Genomic DNA, 23423 nt, shown 5'->3' with positions numbered 1-23423 from the left:
GTATCCCCTCATATTTTCACATTTTACTAAAAATAGCATGTATTAACGTCACACCCAATCACAGATTGCTATGGTAAAGGGGGTGGCTAGGCCACAGAAACGAAAAACATTGCACTGTAAATATGAGGATTATTGCAAAACTATCGATTCTGATTAGCTTTCGCTACAATAATCTCTCAGATAAAGGAAAGCTGTTAATTTACAGTCAAAAACGAAAGACGCGGTAACTGTTATTGGCATTTTGGCTACTGGCAAGTCCGGGAGGCGGGACGAAGTTGCTTGACAGTCGAATCGCATGAATGCAATGATTCAATGTGTAGATGCTGATCCAATGAGCGCTCGAATAGCTACGCCTCGCACGTAATTGTCTGTGCGCGGGGCCACTCAGAGGCAGGCGAAGGCGGGCCTGGGTGGATGGATGACTGGAGTTTCCCTTGCGGTCTGAAGATTAATGGAAGGGGTCTGTTGATCTGAGGAATCGACTATCAGGTGGTCGGTCCCAGGAAACCATTGCACTTGACGGCTTCTTTGGAAACGAATGGAGAGAAATCAAGTGGGATAATCGCCATTGTTAAAAAACGACTATACTGGACATTTTTTTTTTTTTTTAAAGGTCTCAAGTGGGAAGGCCTGCATACACTGAGAGAGTACCTGGTTAGTTAAGGCCAGACTGCGAGGAACGCTCAGAAGCTAACTTTAGCTTGCTAGTTAGACAGACGGAAGTGGCTTTCGACGATCTGTGTCCGGACTTGATTTTTTTTTTTTTTTTTTTGAAAAACCAAGCCGTCTGTGGAAATAAATAACAACTAAGTGACGAGCTGATTTGTCCGTGCTTGCTGGAGAAATTGACGAGCTAACGCTACCAAGCTGACATCCGCTGGCTATCTCTGCGAGCTAACGCGCTAAGCTGAGCTAACTTAAAGCGGCTAACGCTTGGGGCAGACTTCTGAGTTTCCCTGAAGTCACAACGGAAGAGTGCTGCTTTGAGCTACATTTACATTTAGTCAATAATGATAGCTGTCAGCTAGTAGCTAGCTGTCAGTTTCATTGAGTCCAGTGACTTGCGTTAACGGTGTAACAATACTCAGCGACACGCAAAGGAAAACTGATTTCGAGCCAAGGGACTCTACCATCAGCCTGCCATCATGGGCAACACGCCCACAGCAAAGAAGGGCAATGAGATGGAGAGCGGTGAGTTGTACCCTTTACCTCTAAGTTGAAGCAGCTAGCCCGATCATGCCGTCTGCCCCTTAGATCGTTTTGCTATAGTCATTTCCTGTTTCCCATAATGACAAGTACATATGGAGTATACAACCTAGCATCTGTACAGTACATCCATAATGAGACCCCATTAAAATGCTGCCACGCATTTTCTCTAATATGAAGAAGTGTTTGTCAACCTAGACCCACGAAGGACACCCACCCGTGGTCATTCACCTCATACACTGTCATACACTTTCAGCCAAAGTTGTTTTACTGTGAGGCCACGGTCATCTCATCGGAACAGCAGGGGATGTTATTCATTTTCTCTGCTCATCCTGTGGGAAAGCTCGTGACTGCGAGCCCGAGGTTATATTCAGAGTTACCAGTGAGGATGACAACAATTAGCCTCATACAACAGTCATAGGTTTCTTTGCGGTTTGTGTTTTTTAGATCTTCACATCAGGTTAGACGACAGTAACATCACAAACACAAAGCCCACTGTGCAGCTGCTTTCTTGTGCACTTCTTAGAATCACTTCAGAAAAATAAAACTTTCTTCTCTGTTTTTGAAGCCAGAGGAGAGATGCACATACTACTTCAGGATGTTTACATTAAGTCATGAGTGAGATCTTAATGCAGTGACTCTCATAGAGGAAAAATAACTGTTATCAGTGGAGGGAGGAAAATAATGCCACCAGGACGGGGTCATATGATGCATGAGGGTAATTTCTCTGCAGGCACAAACTTGGGAGTTGAGGAGTCTCTTGAACAACATGTGATGAGCAGCATTTAGAACAAGGGCACTTGTATGCGTCACGGAGTGTGTGTAATGTGGAGAAAGAGATGATCTTGGGCCATCTTATTTGTTTGTTTTTGTCTAGTATAAGTTTGTTGTTGTTGTTTTTAAATAAAAAAAGTTCTTCAACAAAAGTAAAATAAAAAACCAAAAGAAATGGTAAGTATATACAATAGTAAGTATTTTTAAAAATGACTTAATTTCTTATGAAAATAACTCAGTCAAAACATTTGAAGTTCCTTTTTATCAGGGTGGCTCACAGGGTTGCAGAAAAGTTTTGGGAGGACACTGTTTTATGTTTCCATAACACCATAAATGACGCTCAAGTGTGCAAAGTCTGAACGGGCACCTGTTAAATGAATGTCAGCTCCTTGCTGCTGGTAGAGAGTAAGTGTGAAGAATGGCCTCTAGGCTCTCTACTGTACTGTTACCCATGTAACAAGGCCAAGGCTTTCAGGAGCCCTGGCTCAAAGGTTTTTTTTCCCTCAGGGTTGTAGACGTAAAGGAAACTGAAGGAGATTAGTAGGTTAAAAACACTGAAAGAGGAGGCACTGCTGCTGGAAGGTTTTTTCATACTTCGTCATACTTCACATCTTTATCAGTCTGATCGTTGTGGGGGCCCTCCGTGATCTACAGAGACAGGTGCAGGCGAGGGGTTGAAAGACCACACCCAGAAGCATAATTTTCCACAGAGCAGCTAGAGATTAAGGGCAACATGGCAGCCCCCTTTGTTTCCTACGTAAAATGGAAGGAGAGTGTTGAGAGCTGGTCCAGGTGTTTAACACGTGTCGCGTCCGAACTTTCCAGGCTGGGCAGGCAAGTGAGACACTGAACTGCTGTGCAGAGCTGACCCACAGGAAGAAGCAGGGCGGACAGACAAGTGAACAGCAGCAGGAAGTGAAGGAGCAAGGAAGTTCCAGCCCAGGCTCTGCACAGTTGGTCATCGCCTCTTCTGCTCTATAGACTAAACAGCCATACAAGGATAGCTTAAAGTTTGGGCCTTTAAGACGACGTTAGTTGAGCATTTTTGTGGAATTTCTCCTTGGTAAAATATCCGGACGTACAGCAGTTTTTAAAAGTCTACACAGGACATCAGCTGGCTTCCCTCCAGCATTGTATGATGTCTGTTATTCACAAGCTAGCAGGAAGGCTGTTTCATCGAGCTGGACCCTGTCTAGGGGACATAGGCAGTGGAGAAGGCAGACATGACCGACCACAGGAGGAGCTAGAGGCTTGCAACTGGAGTGAGTTTTTATTCTGGAGCTGGGCAGTAGCGTGGGTTAGGGGTGGAGCTGTAGCTCATGCTATGTCCCTTTAGCTTAGTCCTTCACAGGCAGAGGGGAAACGACTGACAGATAACCAAGCTGTGTTTTCTCGATAATGTTCTACTAAATTAATCTCTTGAACTGGGGGATTGAGTGTCTAACGTTCATGTATAAAAATACATACGCAGAGCAGAGCACCCTGATGTTTGTGTCTGCTCAGTTACCACTTGTTTTTTATAGTTACATTGAAAAGGGGGGGCAGTTCTCTGTGCACTGTGCTGCACAGCAGAACACTCAGGCTAAAACTACATAACATAAACTGATTTTTTTCACTCTTTGACTTTATGCTTTTGTCACTGTCCACCTGACTCTAGTTTAAGACATTTTTCTATACCTTCACACTTACAGTGCTCTGCATTGGGAGTAGTTGTCAAGTTAACACCTTTTTTTCTTTTAAAACTACGTTGCCTAGATAAGTTTTAAGTTATTTCATGCCCATTTTTAAAGCACAATCAGTTTCAGCATCCATCTAAAAAAAAAATAACCACCCAATCTTATCTCAAGTGAATGTGTCCAAATTGTGTACACTTTGCTGTATAAAATCAAATGGATTTTTATTTGTACTATCGCTATTTTATCAGGACTTGTATGTGTGCTTTACTCAACAGAGATCACCAAGAGCAAAATCATAATTGTTACATTGTCTACGAAACTGATTTATGATTTAACTTTATGCTTTGTAATTCATTTACGATGGCAGTGTCCCAATAACAATAGGAAAAAAATCTCTTAACGTCAGCCATGCAAAATGCTATCTTTGATGTGCCGCAAGCCAGGGCTGTGTCAAAATGATAGTACTGAGAACAAATCAAAAATTATGAAAATCTTTAAGACAGATTGGAGACTTATGAATAAGGACTGGGTTTAATTGTTGTTTTCTTTGTGCCTTTTATGCTACACAGCAACCTAAACTAAGCTGGCATCCCCAGATAATACACGTGCGGAGAACTAAAAAGTGTCTTAGGGCATGTCCTCAACACTCAAGGCCAATGCCAACGCCCTATTTCGCAGTTTTAAAAATGTTCATCCTGTCTCTTTTTCCTCTTGCCCATGTTCTACGTCTTTGCCAAGTGTCATGATTCGTGCTTGCAGGCAAACGTAGCTCGGTGTTATCTCATTTTTGCTGGACCTGCTCACTAGTGAGAGGAGACTGGATTTTTAGTGGAGGGGGGAGGGGAGGGCTTTAAAGGAACATGAGCAGAATTAGAGGCAGGGTGAAAAGTTGAGTAGCGAGTAGTTTACTAGTCTTGTGAACAGGAGGAAAAAAACAGACTAGTCAACCATAGACGCATGAAAACACAAGAAAAACCGAGCACAGTCAAATGGTTGAGGTTAAACATTGGCCAGATAACCTTTGCATATATATTTCAAATCAACATTAGGCAATCAAATCGCGTTGTAAATGTTGCTGAAATGTGTGACACTTTGTGTCATTGATAACCACACACACACACACACAGTCAGATTAGTTAGCAGTCCTTGCACTACGAGCCTTTTTTCCTTGCTAGCGTCAGTCACGTGTTTATATGCCAGTTTACTCTTGACACAGCCGATACACGACCATTAAGATTCAACATCAAAGTGCGGCAGAACTGCACTGGTTCAGCAGCTGTCATCTGCTTACTTTCCATCTCGCTTGTTTAAAACTTCCCATCACAGAGAGGGAGAGAGAAAGGGGGCCACAGCCGTCTGTCTGAGCTGCAGACCATGTTAGGGGTGGGTGGCATGGGAGCATCTTTTAACCATTAATGCTTTCCATTAATCAGATGATGTTTGACTGAGTAGTATTTCTGGTGGCGACTTGCAAGGGCTGCAACATTTAAACATGCAGATGACTGGTCATGCATAGTCCTTTTGAAGAGAGGTATTGGTGCAACTTATAGTATAAGGGTCAAAAACTGCATGTATTTTTAAAGTATGTGAGACTTTTGTAGTAAGAAAAAAAAAAACTAAAATTGCCAATAGGTGATCAGTGGGTTCTGTAAATATGAGCAAAACCTTGGTCAGTTAAGCAGTTATGACACAGGATGTTTGTGTGCTTGTGTGTGTTTTGAATATGACAATATAATGAGGTAGCACTCAATACAAGTACAACTCCGTCTATAAATATCTGTGGGGTTCATGACCTGTCTCTGCTCTGCATGCAGCTGATTTGTGTAATGGTTCAAGTTTTTGTGTGTGTGTGTGTGTGTGTGTGTGTGTGTGTGTGTGTGTGTGTGTGTGTGTGTGTGTGTCGTAAGCCTGCACTCCTTATCAGTTGACCTCAGTGTTGAAAGCCAATCAGCCATCTCAGGCGAGCTTACAGCACTGAACCGACAACATGGCAAACTGACACTCGCTGCTGAATAAACCTGAGATCCACCAGCATGCACGAGGAAAAATGCAGAGGCTTTGTGGTCACAAAATCTCCTATACTTGTTTTCAAAATGTGGGGTATTTTTCCCTTGCTTAATTTTGTCTGCCATGGATGATTGAAATATGCAGCAGTTCTCAAGCTGAAATTACACAACAAAGCTGATGGTTGTAGACATTTTACCTTCATGTGACATTCATTGGAGTGAAAATGAATAGTACATGAAAATACCTGGGTGGTATAACGATATAGACTCAATGGCCAGTTTATTGGGCATACTTGTTAAAGTGCTTTTTGAGGCAAATATGTAATCAACCAATCACATGGTAATAAATTAATACATTTATTAGGCATGTAGACATGGCCATTACCACCTCCTGCAAATTCATTAACAGAGCCTAAGACTGAGGTCAGGAGGATCTGCTAGAGCTGAAAGGTGATTTTAAGTGACTTTCACATTGGCAAGGTGGTTGTTGTTGGTGTATTTCAGAAATTGCTGATATACTGGGATTTCCTTCACAGGCATCTTTGCAGTTTACAGAGAGTGGTATGAAAAATTGAGAAAATATTGGGTGAGTGTCAGTTCTCTGGGTGAAAATGCCTTGCTTAGAGGCTAGAGGTTAGAGGAGACCAGCATTTTGAGCTGATGGGAAGATGACACTAACTCAAACAGCCAATTTGTTGCAACCAATGTAAGCAGAAGAGCTTCTCTAAACACACTGAACCTTGAAGCAGAAGGGCTGCAGAAGCAGAAGACCACAGTCGGGTGACAGTTCAGAAAGCAAAAGACTCCAGTCTGGTAATGGCACAGTGTTTACACTAACTAGTTCCTATAAGGACTGTAAAAATATATGAAACACGTATATAAATAACATCACATCTAAAACAAAGAATGTAATCTTGTACTGACTTTATTAGAGTCCTAAAGTCTTCCTTTTATGCTTGTTTGTTTGTTTGTTTGTTTGTTTGTTTGTTTGTTTTGGTTTAAAAAAAATAAGCAGCTACATGAGCTAGCTTTAAAACCAACTCCTCTCTGACTGACTTTTCCAGATTTTGTGGCACACATTCTGTAGCCAGGAAAGAGAAAGTACTTATTAGCCTTGGGTAACACATTGCTTTTGCCTCACCTAGTTTCCTGTCACTATGTGTGGAGGAGCTGCCTGAGCTCCACCCATGGTTAATCTCGGAGCACGGAAGCAGCATGACAAAATGTGAAGTAGTCTACTTTTGCAAAACCCCAAAACCTCTAAACGGCAGGCACATCTCCTCTCCTCTCTGGGAGTATCTCTGCTGTAGTTTCCTCATCTTTCATCTTGTCTTTACTGTCCTCACTGCTGATAACAGATTGCTATGCTTCCTGGCTAGGTTGGCTTCTATTAGTTTTTGGGTCTCATGATTAGAATCGCCAGAGTTAAGGGTGTGCCTTTACCGCAGCTTCCCTCTCAGTACACTTCACAGCGCTCCTTGTGTCCATTAATGTATATTGCATACATTTAAACCTGGATATTTTTGTTTTTGTTTTGTTTTGTCTCTCTGGTATTGCAGTATTTGACAAAAATGTATGTCATGCACAAAAATAAGATCCCACACTACATGACTGGCTGTCAGCTCGCGTGCTCCTGAATTGGTCAGTAAATTAACAAGTCTGCTCTGTTTAAGATGGTAAAACACTCCTCATTCGTGACTTTGTCAGTATTTGTCCCCTGCCTGTTTTCATTTCATGGCTAAAAGCTGAGTTCTCACCTTTTACAAGCATTCAATCTCATTTCCAGTTTACATACAGCTCTGTTTGCTCATTTACTGCTTTCTTATTCACCGCAGGGGCTTGTATGCTATCTGAACAAGGCCTGGTGTAGACTCAGACCTGATTTTGGCGCGCTTTGCGGTTTAATGTCGGTCAACTCGCCCTAATATAACCCCTCTATTCCTGCGTCAGAGTGGGCCAGTGAGGCCCAGGGGAGAGATGTGGGATTGATTTTTGGAGGATCAATTCAACCCTGGCACTAAACAACAGACTCTGGTGCTTTTGGGGGGTGTGTGTGTGTGTGTGTGTGTGTGTGTGTGTGTGTGTGTGTGTGTGTGTGTGTGTGTGTGTGTGTGTGTGTGTGTGTGTGTGTGTGTGTGGGGGGGGGGGGTTCACTGTGGTTTGTGCTTTCCTGTTTTGCTAGTGTCTCCTGAGAGTGCCACTTTTATGTTTCTGAAAGCACCCAGATCATCTCTGAAAGTTTTTCATCAGTGACATCTGATTGGTTCTGCTAATTGGGGAAAGTTTTAGCTGCTGCTAGATTTGTCTAGTTCATCTCAAGGGTACTTGCTTAGGCCTAGTTTTCCATAGGACTTCATCTCTGGGTTGGATAAATATACCAGCTAGTGTTTTATGCCCCCTCCCCCTGATGATTATGCCCCTGTTTAGATCAATATACTGTGTGTGTGTGTGTGTGTGTGTGTGTGTGTGTGTGTGTGTGTGTGTGTGTGTGTGTGTGTGTGTGTGTGTGTGTGAGAGAGAGACATGAGAGGGAACAGCAGTGAGTACTTTGTGTACAGAATAAATATTGATACAAACCAAGCAAGGGACCAATTGATCTGCTCGAGTCTAACGGGAGCTGCACTGTTCTCCATACTATGAGTGTACACTGGAGGTGGATGCTACTTTTTGAACTTGGTCTCCAGCAGGGTGAAAGTCACAGGAAAGACTGAAGACTGCCGGCAGGGACTTTTGGCTGGGTTTTTGTGGATGTGTGGGGCTGCTGATTTGACCAGAGTGCTCTCAGAGGGGGAGGATAGGTCATGAGTCAGTGGCTGTGAGGAAGAGGCCAAGAAGCAGTATAGGGGAGACTTTGCAGGGCTAATGTGTGACAGGAAGAGCTCCAGAAGGCATGCAGGGAAGAGGGAGTCATCCTCACGCTCAAGTGAATCGGGGTCGCGCTCGGCAGATGCTGCAGCACCAGAGGTACCCATAGTCCTCCCAGATGGTAAGAAATTTGGAGGTACAGAAGAGTAAGAACATAGATTTTAAAAATATAGATATATATTTTGATCAGCTGCATCTCCATTGGTACTCCTTGATACCAGTCCTGTTGCTGTGTCCATATAGCTGCCAGCTACCTTTTTCCATGTCTTTCCTTTGCGCAGTTCCAAGTTATTCCAGTAATGGCTCTTTCTGTTTGGAAGTGGAAGTTGTGCAACTTTCACGGGAAATGTTTTCTCCCTGGTGACCATTCTGCTTCCATTGCTCTCTGAGAGCCACAGTGCTCCTGACATGTTTATAGGAACTTTAGTCTTTGCCATTGTTGCTTGCTTTCTCCCATCCTATTGTTGGAGCTGCTGGTCTTTTGAGAATTTGCAGGAAATTCTGTTTGCTAGATGAGGATTAAGCTTTTCTCTTGTTCTCTGTGTGTGTGTGTGTGTGTGTGTGTGTGTGTGTGTGTGTGTGTGTGTGTGTGTGTGTGTGTGTGTGTGTGTGTGTGTGTGTGTGTGTGTGTGTGTGTGTGTGTGTGTGTGTGTGTGTGTGTGTGTGTGTGTGTGTGTGAGAGAGAGAGAGAGAGAGCGAGAGATGCACAAATACTTGCATGAGACATTTATGAGTAGGTAGCTGTTTGTTTTTCATAATTAATTTTCAGTTTTCTGATTCAGACATCACTCCAAAAGGACATTAGCCGTATCACAAAGCTGATGAATAAACGACCGAGCACTTTCATTATTGACAGTTGACTGGCTTAATTTAAACTGTGCCCCAGGCTGTTGTGTTCTATTGATCGCCAAAGCAGACAGAAATTCCACATGATCATTTAAGCCTCAACATTTTTTTAAGAGATTCATACATTTTTTGTAGTTTTAGTATCGATTTTAAGGTAACAGCTATCCATTAGCTTTCACTTTAATTCAATTCTTTTAAAAAGATGTCAAAATTGTTAAGCTTATAATCTGATCGTTAAAAGTCGTTGAGTCGTTCTCCACACTCCATTAATGTTTTTGTAATAACATAGCAACACAGAAAAGTGGACTCAATTTTACTAAAGCGGTTGTCGGCCTACAACTGTCACCATTCTGTTTCCAGTACTAACAGTATAAATAGCACACTTCAGCTCAGCAGCTGTGCGCGGTGCACTGACACTAAGGAAGAATGAGGAAGGGTTGGTTATCTACATGTTCCCACAGAGCACTGAGATTAACCCCATAAAGATAAGGGGGGAAAAAAGAACTTCTCTATATGACTGTGTGTGTAAAGTTGTTACAGTCTGTCTACGGGATTACAGTGCTACTCAAATGTATACCACTTAGGAATGTCTTTTTCTTCTTCTTTTTTTTAATTAAAGAAAAAGTCATCTCCATCTGTGTACCATTTAAGCAGAGTGCAAGTGTTATGACTGTCATTAGTTGGTTGGAGTCCTAAAATAGCCAAAAAATAAACATGCTTCTACCAAAATTTGTTAGTGTTCTTGCCCTGATAAAGGCAGGCTGTTAAATGCAGGATAAAGAAACCTTGAAGATTTCATACGAAGGTGTGTGCTACTCCCTGAGAACAGGACAGAATGACTTTCTAAACGGATAAGTGCCAGGACTCAGTGCACAGCTGATTGTTTCTCGAAGTAGATGTACTTGCCTTTCTCAGTTAATTCCTAAACTAAAGCCCCTTTTCCATTAGTACTTACTCGGATTGACTCGCCACGATTCGACTCGGATCGACTGGTTTTCCATTACAATCCCACGACGTAACTAACATGCGACACGAACGCTACAACAAAGGTGGACGAATATACCAAGAATATACCTGCTGCTCAGTCTGTGGCTTGTCGTCAGATTCAGGGATCACTGGGTTGTTGTCTTTTTTGTAGCCATTTCCCTCATTGGCGGGTTTCAAAAATGGCGTTTTTGACTTTCTTGAACGAGATGCTCTCATGAGTGACACTAACGAGCAGCCAGTCAGCGGCATGAAATCTGACATTTTAGTACCTCCTCGGATTGCTTAGAACCCCGCCTGAGAAGTCACTAAAAAAGTACCCGGTACCAGGTACTATGACCTAATGGAAAACCCTGAAAACTGTTGCAGACCTTGCTGAGTTGATCTGAGTAGCTTATCTCCTTCATTAAATGCTACTATAAGACTGCACTGGGTTTTGGATGACTTAGGTTCTCATACAAAAGCGTATACTAAGTGTCTTGGAAATTTCCCACATGGAATATCTTTAATTTATTACACAAAGAAATAGACTGTGAGGATTTCAATGTCATTTTGACAAACTCAAACCCGCAGAGGCTGATTTCGGCTTTGCTGGCTAGATCCTGACTGATTTATCACTGCTCAGTATTAGCAATTTATTCGTTTCTGCATTTCTAATGGCAGATAAATGAACATTCGGAAAATAATAAAAGCTATTGAGAAAGGCCTTTTAACCATTTTACGTGAATTGATGTGGCATAGTTTATCTGTCAGAGAGCAACTCTTTGGTTGCCAGCACATATTTGGAACACCACAAACACAACAGTGAGGCGAATAGAACAGAATGTAAACTGATACATAAATAACTACACATAACAAGTGTCAAAGAAAAAGTATTGGTCAATGTAATCCATATACTGGATTTTTAAATCGCCAAATATTGATATCAATATCAGTCTTAAAAGTCCTGTATTGCTTGGGTTCAAGTACTGATGTGATCTGCATAACCTTTAACATGATAAACTTGTTTTATATAACAAAGACTCTTTGAAACATGACTCCCAATGGTAGTGTGCCAGAAAATGAGTCTTTACGCCTGTGTTGCCATTAGTCTTCCATGAATCATCATTTTCAAGATTTCTCATCAGCTTCAGGTTTTATGAGATTCTTTCAACTAGGACTTTCAAGGTGACCCCAGACTTTTCAGCAGTATTTTGTCATTGAATTCTTAAATATATACAGATTTATATCATTTTACTTATTCCATTATTCTCCAGTGTGAGGTCAAAGAAGTCTGAGGCTTCAAAAGATGAGTTTGTTTAGTCTAAGCCTGAAGTGATACCTCAAAGTTGTCCTCATTCTTCGATGGCAGAAATGTTGATTTAATGAAACCAACCTTGAATTCTTTGAAACTGATCACTTGTGAGACCAAAAAAGTATTGCTGTGTTTTTTGTATTATTTTTCTCTATTCTGTGAATAAGGTCATCTATAGCATTTTTTTTTTAATTATTTACAAATTTGACAGCTTTAGCTATGTGCTACGTATGAGCTTGTTCTCTTTCATTGATGCTTGCTGTCAGCAGCTGAGAAATGTTGGCCCAGGGTAGTAAGACCAGATAAATCCAGACATCCAGTCAATACAAGCATGTTATGTTGCTCTTCATATAAGCTTGCCAGTGCTTTGATATCTTTATAAAAGTATTATTAAATTCAGTTAGGTTTGGGTGAAAACTCTCTGAATGTGAATTTCGTTTCTCTTTGCAGTGAAGGAGTTTCTTGCCAAAGCCAAAGAAGATTTTCTGAAAAAATGGGAGAATCCAGCACAGGTGAGATGATGAGACATAATTTAGTTTCTCCTCATTACTGTGTCACTCTGTTATTTGTAGCATGTTTTAGTTGTGTTGAGGCACCGTATTGTTAGTGTATTTCAAAATGAATCGTGACTTGATTAATGTTTCTTACGCTCATTTACTCAGATAGCCAGTGTCATGGAAATAGTCCTGTTGCTAAACTAATGAAAGCCCATTTATTTCTTAAGGGCAGTTCGCCCTCTGCTGGGCATGTGTGTAATAATACAGTTGACAGCCACTTTCAGTCACAGAATATATAACCCTGCTGGATTCATCAGGCTGTTAAGGAGACAGCATTCTGTCATCCAGACATGGATCGCTTACGCAGATGTTCCTCGGGGCTGCTTTCAGACACAAAAACGATGTGTGAGAGTGCTACCGGCCATGTGCAGTTTTTCCCCTTAAGACTAGTTGAAGGACTTGATGTGGAACCTACTCTTGTGAACTGCAACCACGCTTTTGAATATCCATTTTTGCCATTGTTAAAAAGAAGCAGTATCTCTGTGTGTCGTGCAGGGTGCTACAGCGAACGACCCACCCCACCCTTGACTCAGAGAGAGGAAAAAGAGAGGGACTAGCATAGATACATCATAGACAATTTTCTCAAACTTAATATAATTAGAAGAGATTTGGTGAAATTAAGTTTTAAATGTGAACATGTAATTGCTTTTTAAGGCATTCTGTAGTGCACCGAGCAGCTTACAAAGAGGCACGCGAGTGCAACTGCACGTGTCTGTCCCCTTAATGTGACTGCATGCATTCAGACTTGTGTTGAATGAGATGTGCTCAGATTACTGTAGCACCTTTTATGGAAAATTAACAAGGTCACTTAATCAGCAGCGAAGCCACAACATGTTTAAATGCTGTCAGATAAGTTAACAATGAGTGTGCCTCAAACAAAAGACGATATGTCCAATTCATAGTAAAATAACTTGTGAATACTTGTCACTGATATGGGATGCCCTTTTAGTTAAGGTTTTGCAAAAAAGTACGTGGGGCTTGTAGTATAAGTAAGGACAAACAGATTGTGGTCTTTTCTCTAACTGGCATGGTCTTCTGTCTCCCAGCAAACTGCGGCGTTGGATCACTTCGAGCGTTTGAAGACTTTAGGCACTGGCTCGTTTGGTCGAGTCATGTTGGTGAAACACAAAGAGTCTGGTCAGCATTACGCCATGAAAATACTTGACAAACAGAAGGTACGGTATTTTTGAAGCACCTAATTCAAGAGTATATTGGAGAGTAAATAAATATGACTCATTTGGGTGCTCTGGCTTGTATCGTAGCATCCCTTGTACAAATACATTTATCCCAAGATTGTATGAACCATTTGTTCTCATATGTTCTTACAAATACTGGCTTTAGAATTTCCAGAAGGTCACTTTGAAGTTTAGATGTTTTCCAGTGTCAAAAGAGACTTTCTAGCTTTAAATGTCAAAGTTTCAGGAAACTGCAAAACCCCCCTGAAACCCTGTGGGTAACCTGACATGCATTTGTGGTTACTTTTTCACAGCGGTATTTGAATTTATCGAAATCTGTCCTGAGCTGTAATCATTGTTTTGGGGGGTTTTTTTTGTTTATTTGTTTTTCTTTTGACATCCTTCTTACCTTTCTATGTCCTGATCCCTCACAGGTAGTGAAGCTGAAGCAGATAGAGCACACACTGAATGAGAAGCGTATCCTCCAAGCCGTCAGCTTTCCATTTCTGGTGCGACTGGAGCACTCTTTTAAGGTACGCGTTTATGTGTCCTTCCTCTTTTGTTGTTTATCGGTAGTAATTTGGCCGGCTTGTTTATGCGTGCATGCTTTACGTGTCAGTAAGTCTTTCCTCATCTCACTACAGGACAACAGCAATCTGTATATGATAATGGAGTACGTGCCTGGGGGTGAAATGTTCTCACACTTAAGGAGGATCGGTAGATTCAGGTGAGTTGTGTTAACTCTGATGAAAAGCCTCCATGTGTTGATTCCAGACTGTAAGTATTGAGCCTCGTGTGGTGTTTTTTGCAGTGAACCACACGCCCGCTTCTACGCAGCCCAGATTGTACTGACCTTCGAATACCTTCACTCGCTGGATCTCATCTACCGAGATCTGAAGCCAGAGAACCTGCTCATTGACCAGCAAGGTTACATACAGGTATGGGTTACATGTTTGTATTTTCAATCATCAACAACATTTGCTGCTTAGTGTCTCTAAAAGTGCTCTCCCCGTATGTGACTGGCGGCTAAGAGCTGTTTTATTCTGTTTCTTAGGTAACAGATTTTGGGTTTGCAAAAAGGGTGAAAGGCCGAACCTGGACACTTTGCGGGACTCCCGAGTACCTGGCGCCAGAAATCATCCTCAGTAAAGTAAGTATTAAGCAGATTAACAGGGGAAATTTAGGGAGCAATTGCTTCATCAGCTTTTAGACTGTGAAACAGCTTTCTTTTTGCTGTTTCCTGTGAACGTTGTAGTGTGAAGTGTTTGTTAGCGGACATGTCTGACGCCCTTTGTTTCTCATGCATTCTTCAGGGTTACAACAAAGCTGTGGACTGGTGGGCTTTGGGAGTACTGATATACGAGATGGCTGCTGGTTACCCACCCTTCTTTGCAGACCAGCCTATTCAGATTTACGAGAAGATTGTATCAGGGAAGGTGAGTTTGGCTACCTGGAAAAATCCACTTTTATTTGTGTAGGTATTTAGAATTGTGCACTTATCCCCAACTGAGGTCTCATTATTACCACCTACTACTGCTTCAAATACACACTGTTACATTTGAACTTTTAGCCTTTATGCTTTGAAAAGTGTATAAAATAACGCATTTAGCTTTTCAATGATTATTTCTGAGAAATACTGTCTATGAATCAAGAGAAAAAGTTAATGTCGACTCTATGAACCGCCGCAAAACTCATAAAATAAAATGCAGACAGGACAGCACAGAGCACAAGCTGCAGTAGAATGAAGTCGTGCGTGACTTGATTCCTCTGTAAAAACTGTTTAATATGTGTAGTTTATAGCTCCCAAATGTCATCTCTGACTTTCACGTATGGTCTCAACAGTGGTGAGAAAAGCAAAAGAACAACTAGCTGGAAGCAACTCCTTAGACACAAATGTCTCATGCAGCAGAGGGGTCAAAGGAGAGTGGAAACAAATGGACACAACTACTCACAACCAGAGAACCATCAAATTTAATTAACCCATGTCTCTGTGCTCTTTATGTCTACACAGGAGTCCTTTAGGCACTGTATTGAGTCGTAGGTACATTAACACCATAGGTGCCTGTTTTAAACACAGGAGAGTGGGGTGCTTTTCATTATGCTAGACACATCGTCTTATTTCCCTTACTGGTACTGCTTTCTATCACCTTTGCTTCTCATAGCAAGAGAGAGGAAAAAAAGAAGGATACATCAGGTTTTTTGTTGCATTTTTGCTCTTCCGGTAGGCTCCTCATTTCTTCAAGGTGCATTTATGATTGTTGGAAGATCTTCCATGATAGCAGGGGGGGGTCACTGGAAGTGAGGTCACTGGAGGAGAGACGATGCAAGAATGCTTGTTAGCAAAATGAGAAGCATCAATATACGTATATGCTTTGGGCCATACAGGCACTCAACTAAAATGCAAGCTTGTCCATGCAAGCAATCCTGCTTGTGTAGCAGGATTGATTAAAATATAAATGTATCTGCTTTGAGAAATGCACATGACATGGAAAATTGCAAACAGCCACTAGAGTGCCTTCTCTGTAGACATGTTGGTGGGCGTGATTCTCCACCTGAAGGTCTAGAGTCTCGCAGTGTATTTAAATGATTATACGAGGAAGGAATGAGTAGTTTATTCCAAACCAAATATAAAAACAATTTCAACCTTGCTTGAGACTATAGAGCCATGAATGGTTATTGCACTTCAGTTCAACTTTAGAAAATTAAGCTAATTATGTTGAAGTTGAACTCTTACGTCAGAAAAGTCACAATAAGACATTTTTTCCCCCCAAAATGATCAGCTTAGGCCTGAGAACACACTCCGAACAACACTCTGATTGCTTTCTATGGTTTGCAGGTTCGCTTTCCTTCCCACTTCAGCTCAGACCTGAAAGATCTGTTGAGAAATTTGCTGCAAGTGGACCTGACCAAGCGCTTTGGCAATCTCAGGAATGGAGTCAATGATATCAAGGGCCACAAGTGGTTTGCCACCACCGACTGGATTGCCATCTACCAGAGGAAGGTAAGAGGCCAGCTTTCATGTAAAAGGAATGTGAACATAAACTCTATAAAAGATGGACGTAGTCTGGGGTCTGAAAAAACGAGTCGGGGTAGAAGTGCCTCAGACCAGCTGTTTTTCTAATGACCAGTAGGTGGTGATTGTATTTAAATCTGTGGGAAAATGACCCTGTAGCTCATTTTATTTTGACAGATGATTGAGAATTGGTGTCATTCACTAGTTTCAAGTCTTACAGAACATGGCAATCACATGGTTGATCATTTTGTACGTTATTATGGATTTTACAGTAATGTAATAAAAGCAGGGGCTGCTTTAGAGTGATGCTACCTCATGACATGGCAACCTGAAAAATACTCCAAACAGGACTTAAAAAACAATGGTTTTCACTATGTTAGCCACATCCATCTTTTATATACAGTTAATCTTTATAAGTGTTTCTTCATATTTACAATTTAAGGAATGGAGAAAATTCCTTATTACATTCTTTCCTTAAAAACGAAACTGCTTTAATGAGATTTTGGTCAGCTTAGGTGTGTTTTGTGACTACGGCTAATTTCACTGTGTTCTGCCTGTGTACAGAGGGTATTTCAATGGAGGTTAATGGGGAAAAATTTGCAAAGGTTTTAGTACTTTTTCTTTCCCCTTTCCTTCATGCAAAAAGTGGATTCTGCAGGAAACAAAAGCACTGCATCTAATTTGAAAACCCATGTTCAGCCTTTGTCAGTATAATATGAATACAAATAGAAGTTTGAGCTCCTAATTCACAGTTACAGTTGTCAAAGGATTTTACAAAGTTTGAATAGCTCTGCATAAAACGTATGTTAAGGGCAGCTGCCTTTATAGGTAGACCTAACACCACAGACAGGTGAACCTGTCGCCCCCACCACCTCACCTATCTATTTGTTTTTCAGTTTGATTACATTTAAAGCTAATGTGGATCCCCTGCAAAAAGACAAATAACTGATGAATGTTAATTGAACGAATAATTGTGTTGAATAACCGGAATTATGGCATTTTTTGCCTTAATCAAGCAGCCTAAGTTCAAATGTGGGCTTCTGGGAAAGTACATGATTACACTGATGGTCCTGCAGGGTGATCACAGATTGATTATCAGACAGACATCACAAATATCAACGTAGGAGTGTTTCATTGAATACTGCATTAGAAGTTACACTTTAACCGCTTTGTCTGTGCGTCTGTCTCCCGTCTGCGTTCCAGGTGGAAGCTCCCTTTATTCCTAAGTGCAAAGGCCCTGGTGATACAAGCAACTTTGATGACTACGACGAAGAAGAAATCAGAGTCTCCTTCACAGAGAAGTGTGCAAAGGAGTTTGCTGAGTTCTAGATACCAACCACGAGTAGTGATATTATGAGAGAGAGGCAGGGATTTAGAAAGTTAAAGGGGGCTGAGGACAGAAAGCACTGAAGTGGACTGATAACTTGCTTATATGTGATGAGGAAAACGATGTAAAATCCACCCCCCAAATGGAAAGACAGAGGCAAAGTGATAAAAGATCCAACAGAACCAGCAGTGTTGCCTTTTTGATTGTTTCTCAACTGTTACCTTTACACTTTATTTATCCCTCTTGTGTTTTGTGCCAGGGGCTTGACAAGAACAGGCATAGGTTGTGGCTGTTCAGCTAGATTTGTTTCTTTCTGATGGTGTAAATGACATGTTTTCAGTCTCTGCAGGTTGAGGCATTGATTTTTCTGTTAAGGTACTGAATCTGCTAAAGCTCCTTTTTTTTTTTTTTTTCTCTCCCCTCCCCGAGCGGGCCCTCTCTTCAAGCTTCTCTAAGAGTGATCGTTGTATCTTGTCTCCTCCCCACCCCCAGTCTCCTCTCCACCTCTCCATCCCGAATCTGTCCAAGCAATACCAAGTCCAACAGCAGTGCCTATCATAATGCCAACTGGTTGGAAAACTGTGTCGAAAGCGTTGGTGCAGAGCTTTGGCTACGGTGGCCCTCGTGCCCGTTTTGGTTGAAAGCTTGAAAAACTCTCTGCACCTGCCTTTGTCTGCTCAATGTGGCATGATTATTGGGTAGATGATGCACTCTGCTGCTTGCCGCTGAAGCAGCGGCGACCTCTTTGATCAGAGTGAAAATGATTTATCACAGTAAACTTCACTGCGGTCCTGCTCGTTTAGGGACCCGCGGGAAGTAAACATGAGGTCTGCATTTAAGTCTGTCTTTCTCTTAGCTGAATTTATTAGAGCATTTTAAAAGGAAAAAAAATCCTATCGGTGATCATTTTGTCCTTTTTATGTCAATCTCTGTGCTTGTGTGTTATTTAGTGCTCACGGGTGGGTTTAAAAAGCTGTGATTTAGCAGCAGCTAACATTGTGGTCACACTCCTGACTATTGTTTATTTAATTCATAGTACATTTATACATGTATATTGATATATATATAAATATAAGATAGAGAACATGAAATATCCATCTTTTTTCAACATATGTCTATGTCTCATAGCTGTGAAACTGACTTTAAGATTTTATAAATAAACAAATATTATATAAATTCTGCCAAATTTGCAAACTGAGAACAATGCAGTTTCCTGTATGTGACTCTGATGGTGGTGGATTTTAATACGCAAAACAGTAGCAAAACGTTTCAACATGTGCATGTTATTTTTGTACAATATCACTTTTAAAGAAAGACGGCAGAGCTTTGTGCGTTACTCGTGCCGAGGTACCTGAGATCACGAATAATGTTTAATATTAAAAAGGACAGTCAGTGCTCTATTGGAAGATGGATTGGGAACAAGACCCAGTTAAATGTGTCAAAGTTCTTCTGGGTTTGGGTCATTATTCAGTTGTAGGGCAGCAGATTGCAGATAATTGTCACCGGGGTTGTGCTTCTCCTCTTCCCTGACATTTTTGCCCCACCCCTCCCCTTTTTGTAATTCTCCGTACATGCAACACCTTCATAGATTTACAGTCCAACCAATTTTTTATTTTAATTTTTTTTTTTTTTTTTTGAACTGTTGGGTTTGGGAGTGTCTTGTTTCTTTTCTTTTTCCAGATTTCTCTGTAACAAATTAAAACCAAGGAAGCAAACCTAAAGCATTTTTTTTGTTTGTTTTGCCAAGTTTCTTTACATGGATGCAAGACAATCGCAGACCAAATCTTATTGCTGGTTTGTTGACTGAACACAATGTTTTGGTTCATTGAAGGACTTAACGCTGTCGCCCACCTGCCATCCATACATAGGCCTTAGGTGCTAGACCTTGTCCATCTCACTGAAAAGTTTCTGTGAACTGTTTGATGTGCATCAAGCACTTTGTCATACAGTCGTGTAACGTGACATGTTTAGAATGTTTTGGGGGGTTTTTGGCTCCAGTTGATTTCAGTAGGCTTGAGTGATCATTTTTGGCAGTGTCTTAATACGATTGAGAGCAATCGCAGGATGCTTTTTTTTTTTTTTTTTTTTTTTTTTTTTGAGAGAATGTCTTGGAATGGAGAAGTTTCAGTGCTGTTTGGAAACCTGATGTGTGTGGGGTTTTTTTTCTTTTTCTTTTTCTTTTTTTAAATACATTTTGTTGGCAGGCTTGGTTTTTCTTGCACGTGGTAAAGCAGCCCAATGAGAAAACTTCCCTCTGGGCCTTAGACATGTTTGAAAAAGCATTGTTTCCACAGCTAACGGTCTAGTTGCTGTTTAACCTTTTTTCGGGGGATTTGTTTGAGCATCACACTAAACAGTAAAGTGGATCACTAACCAAGCTGTCCAGCCTTTTGAACACAGTGAAGCACAGGCCACACAGTTCATTTGTGCTAAATATGTGAGTCCTTTAATACACACTGTAATGTTTTGAAGAGGGCACATGTAATGCCTTTCTACCCAGCGATGACTAAACCATCAACTGGTAGAAGGCAACGCCACTTGATCCACTTCAGACACCGAAGCATCACACTTTTTTTCTTTCCAATACAAGACGTATTGTCACTTTTCTATCAGCTATCAACTGCTCTGTGCTACTTAAGGTTTTTTTTTTTTTTTTTTCTCCCGTCTGCCTTCTCTTTTCATCAAGTTTCCACACACTTCTTTCAAACATAACACTTTTTACATCTGAGATGTTTTGCGTTCATATTTTCTAATTGTATTTTCAGAAAAAGAGAGAAAAAGAAGCAAAAACAACATTAATCTTTCTCCTCATGACCTGGGTACAGTGATTGTGTAGTCTATTGTACCTTTTGGGAAACAATACTGTATATCCTTGCCTTCGACAGTCTTAACTATCTTACCCTCTTCTGGAGAACTTGACAGATACCCTTAGAACACAATGAGTATGTTAAAAATATATATACATAAAGTAATATTTTGCAAAATGTATCATTCCAATAAAGTTTTACTTGTTAAGACTAATATGTCTGGGTTATATGTAAACTTTCTCTTCACTTCGCAGAAGGCAGTTGTAGGGTAACAGCTGGATAAGACAAATATACATGTCGGTAGGTGATGGCAGATGCTGTATTTCCACCGTCCTGTCTGTTATTGTGAATGCTTTAAGAGAATAGAAGGCGCAATTGAATAATGCAGTGTTGTGTTCATCCTGTCACAGTATGGTGTCAGTTACCAACCAGCTCCCAGCACCCCTTTTCCAAATGTAACCCCACCCTCAGTGCACTCTTTTTATTTTTTTTCTTCCCCCTCTGTCTTTCCTTCTCCTCACTTGCATCTATCTGCATAAGTCATACAGTTGTATGCAAAAGGGTTTGGCACCCTGCGGCGAATTGCATATTTTTGTTGATTTTTGAACTGAAGACCAATAAATGCGACTCCTGCAGCAAACGCGCATCAAAAATGAATTCTCCACATGTTAATGCACTCCTGCCATTTTGATTTATTTAATGAAATAAAAAGTACTTGTGGGCATGTGCCGTTAAAAGCTTCAGCTTGGGTTTCATGTGTGGATCGTTGTCGTCTTGCAGAAGTCAGCCACTTTTTCAGTTGCACTTCCTTGACTCGATCGCATGACATTTGCATCCTGAATTTGCTGATAGGCAGTGAAATTTTTTCTTCCCTTTTATCCATGCAATGTTTCCTGTGACACCACCCCAAAGCACAATATCCCCATCCCCAAGGTGTTCTTTTCATCAATGCAATTCCTTTCCCTCTCTCTTTCTCTGAACATATATATATGTATAGATCTATATATCTATCTCCAGTAAATATGACCAAAGAGCTGAGCTTTTTGTTCTCCATACAAGTCTAGCCTATCCAGATGTTGCTCTGCATGCTTCAGATGCTGAGTTTTTATAATAAGACCTCAGATAACGTTTCTGTTTTTAATGGCTTGCATATTGGCCACAATAATCCACCATGGAACTTTTTCAAGAAGCTCGAGCTGAAGCTTTTCCCACTGACTGAGGAAGGGGGGGAGAAAAAAATTGTGAGTTGTTTTCTTAAAGATTAAAGCAATCTGCGAAGGAGTAAGGGATTCAGAATTTCCAAATCAAGAAAAGCCTCAAATCACAAAAAAACTATTGGAATGACTCACTCTGTGTAAAATAAAGTGGGCAATTTGGCCAGTAGTCCGCATATGTTTGCACATATTTAAGGCCTAGAAAGTTTTACTTGCATTCATCATGAATGCACTATAGCCATTAAAAAATACAAAGCCATGGAGTAAATCTGGTATTACATTACATATTATGCACTAACATCTTAATGTAGAATTAGTCTGTAATTATGGAGGACATCCAGGTGAGTGACTAATTAAATGAAACCCTTAAATGTTGACCTTTTCTCCGAGGGTATCTGGTGACTTTGTTAAGCTGTGGGTGACATAGTTTGGGCCCATGATGTCTTTTTTTAGGGGGTAATGGTCACTTTAAATCAATAAAAATTTGCCCTAAGTGATCCCATGATGAAGCGGGGGTGGTTTCTTTCAGGATGATAAGGACCCCACCCTATCTACAATGCAGCAAGAGTCACTGAATGGGCTGAGAGACTGCAGGTTTAGTTGAACGCCTACAGGAGATTAATAAACTAACAATGCTCTCCGCCACCAAATCAGGATATCTTCACGAAATGGTGCAGAAACATTAACAAGGTGCGTTGACGTTATGAGGCAGCAGTTGGTAGACCAAAAAAAACCAAGATGTAAGTTTGCATATATACTGTAACTCTAATGTAAGTGGTGGTGCAGTACTGTGTAAAAGCCCTGTGATACCCCTCATTTCTTTATATCTTACTTCCAAAGAGCCAGACTTTAACAAATTGCAATGAAGTGCTCTTGAGCAATAGTTCTCTTGGCTTTTTGGCTGCTTTTTCACTCAATTTTTTTAAAGCGTCTTAAAACTGACCTATGAATCATTCAAGCATTAAAAAATGCACATAACTCGAGGGATAAACCAGTGTTGTGGCTACACATAACAGACAACTTAGCGAAGAACCATTTTTTAAATTGTGTCTCTAGGCACTTTGTTACTAACAGCTTGTTGCAAAAGCATGTTTTTTAGTTAAATTTATGAAAAATGCCAAAGATAACACAGTCCGATGAGCATAAGGTAGTATTTGTGCACCAACAGGGTGATTCTTAAAGGGCAACTAGCTGGAAACTTGGCATATCTCAAAATGCTGAGCAGTGTGTCTTAAATTTGAGGATAGTAGAAGAAGTGTCAGGCCTAAAAGACTGTCTACAGCAGATGAACAGTATCTGAAAAGTCATAGCATTAAGTAATAAGAAAAAATGCATCAAAGACCTGACCTTAGAGACCGATCTGGCTCTTCAGTTGATCCATCTGCTGTTCACTGAAGCCTCAGACAAAATGGTCTCAGTGGAAGAGTGGCTGTCAAAAAGCCATTCTTATGGAAGGGAAACGGGGAGAAAATCCTCAGGTATGCCAAATTACACAAAACTGGACTGAAAACCAGTGGCAAAAGCTCTTAAGGAGTGATGAATCCACTTAAGGACAGGAGAGAAGTGCAACAGTGTGTGTCTGCAACCATCTGTAAAACGTGATGGAGGCTCTGCCACGGTATGAGACTGCATTTCAGCCAGAGGTGTTGGGGGGCTCTTGTCAAAATTGATAGAATTAC

At 40.9% G+C, this 23423-nt stretch overlaps 1 protein-coding gene across 3 annotated transcripts; it reads left to right on the top strand.

Annotated features, from left to right (window-relative positions):
- The first annotated feature begins 342 nt into the window (after window positions 1–342).
- prkacaa (protein kinase, cAMP-dependent, catalytic, alpha, genome duplicate a) lies at window positions 343–21170 on the top strand. Of its 3 annotated transcripts, none has more exons than XM_031736521.2 (10): window positions 343–1191; window positions 12102–12163; window positions 13255–13383; window positions 13818–13916; window positions 14028–14110; window positions 14195–14321; window positions 14438–14533; window positions 14697–14819; window positions 16220–16384; window positions 17600–17725. In XM_031736521.2, exons 1-10 carry the CDS (start codon window positions 1146–1148, stop codon window positions 17723–17725), a joined length of 1056 nt encoding a protein of 351 aa, XP_031592381.1. In that variant the 5' UTR covers window positions 343–1145. The 3 variants fall into 3 exon arrangements, with proteins under 3 accessions (XP_031592381.1, XP_039467209.1, XP_039467210.1); XM_039611275.1 differs by lacking the exon at window positions 343–1191 and adding an exon at window positions 1574–3242 and having other exon boundaries at window positions 17600–21170; XM_039611276.1 differs by lacking the exon at window positions 343–1191 and adding an exon at window positions 7889–8648.
- The last annotated feature ends 2253 nt before the right edge of the window (window positions 21171–23423 follow it).

The sequence above is a fragment of the Oreochromis aureus genome, linkage group 4, assembly GCF_013358895.1.
Source record: "Oreochromis aureus strain Israel breed Guangdong linkage group 4, ZZ_aureus, whole genome shotgun sequence".
NCBI classification, from domain to species: Eukaryota; Metazoa; Chordata; class Actinopteri; order Cichliformes; family Cichlidae; genus Oreochromis; species Oreochromis aureus.
This window is presented reverse-complemented; position numbering and strand designations above follow the sequence as displayed.

Excerpts from the sequence above, each read along its gene's own strand:
- prkacaa (XM_039611275.1), top strand. The coding sequence starts at position 3,116 with ATGATGTCTGTTATTCACAAGCTAGCAGGAAGGCTGTTTCATCGAGCT. Across the intron at positions 13,384-13,817 it reads AAATACTTGACAAACAGAAG|GTAGTGAAGCTGAAGCAGAT; the intron begins GTACGGTATTTT and ends GATCCCTCACAG. Across the intron at positions 16,385-17,599 it reads TTGCCATCTACCAGAGGAAG|GTGGAAGCTCCCTTTATTCC; the intron begins GTAAGAGGCCAG and ends TCTGCGTTCCAG.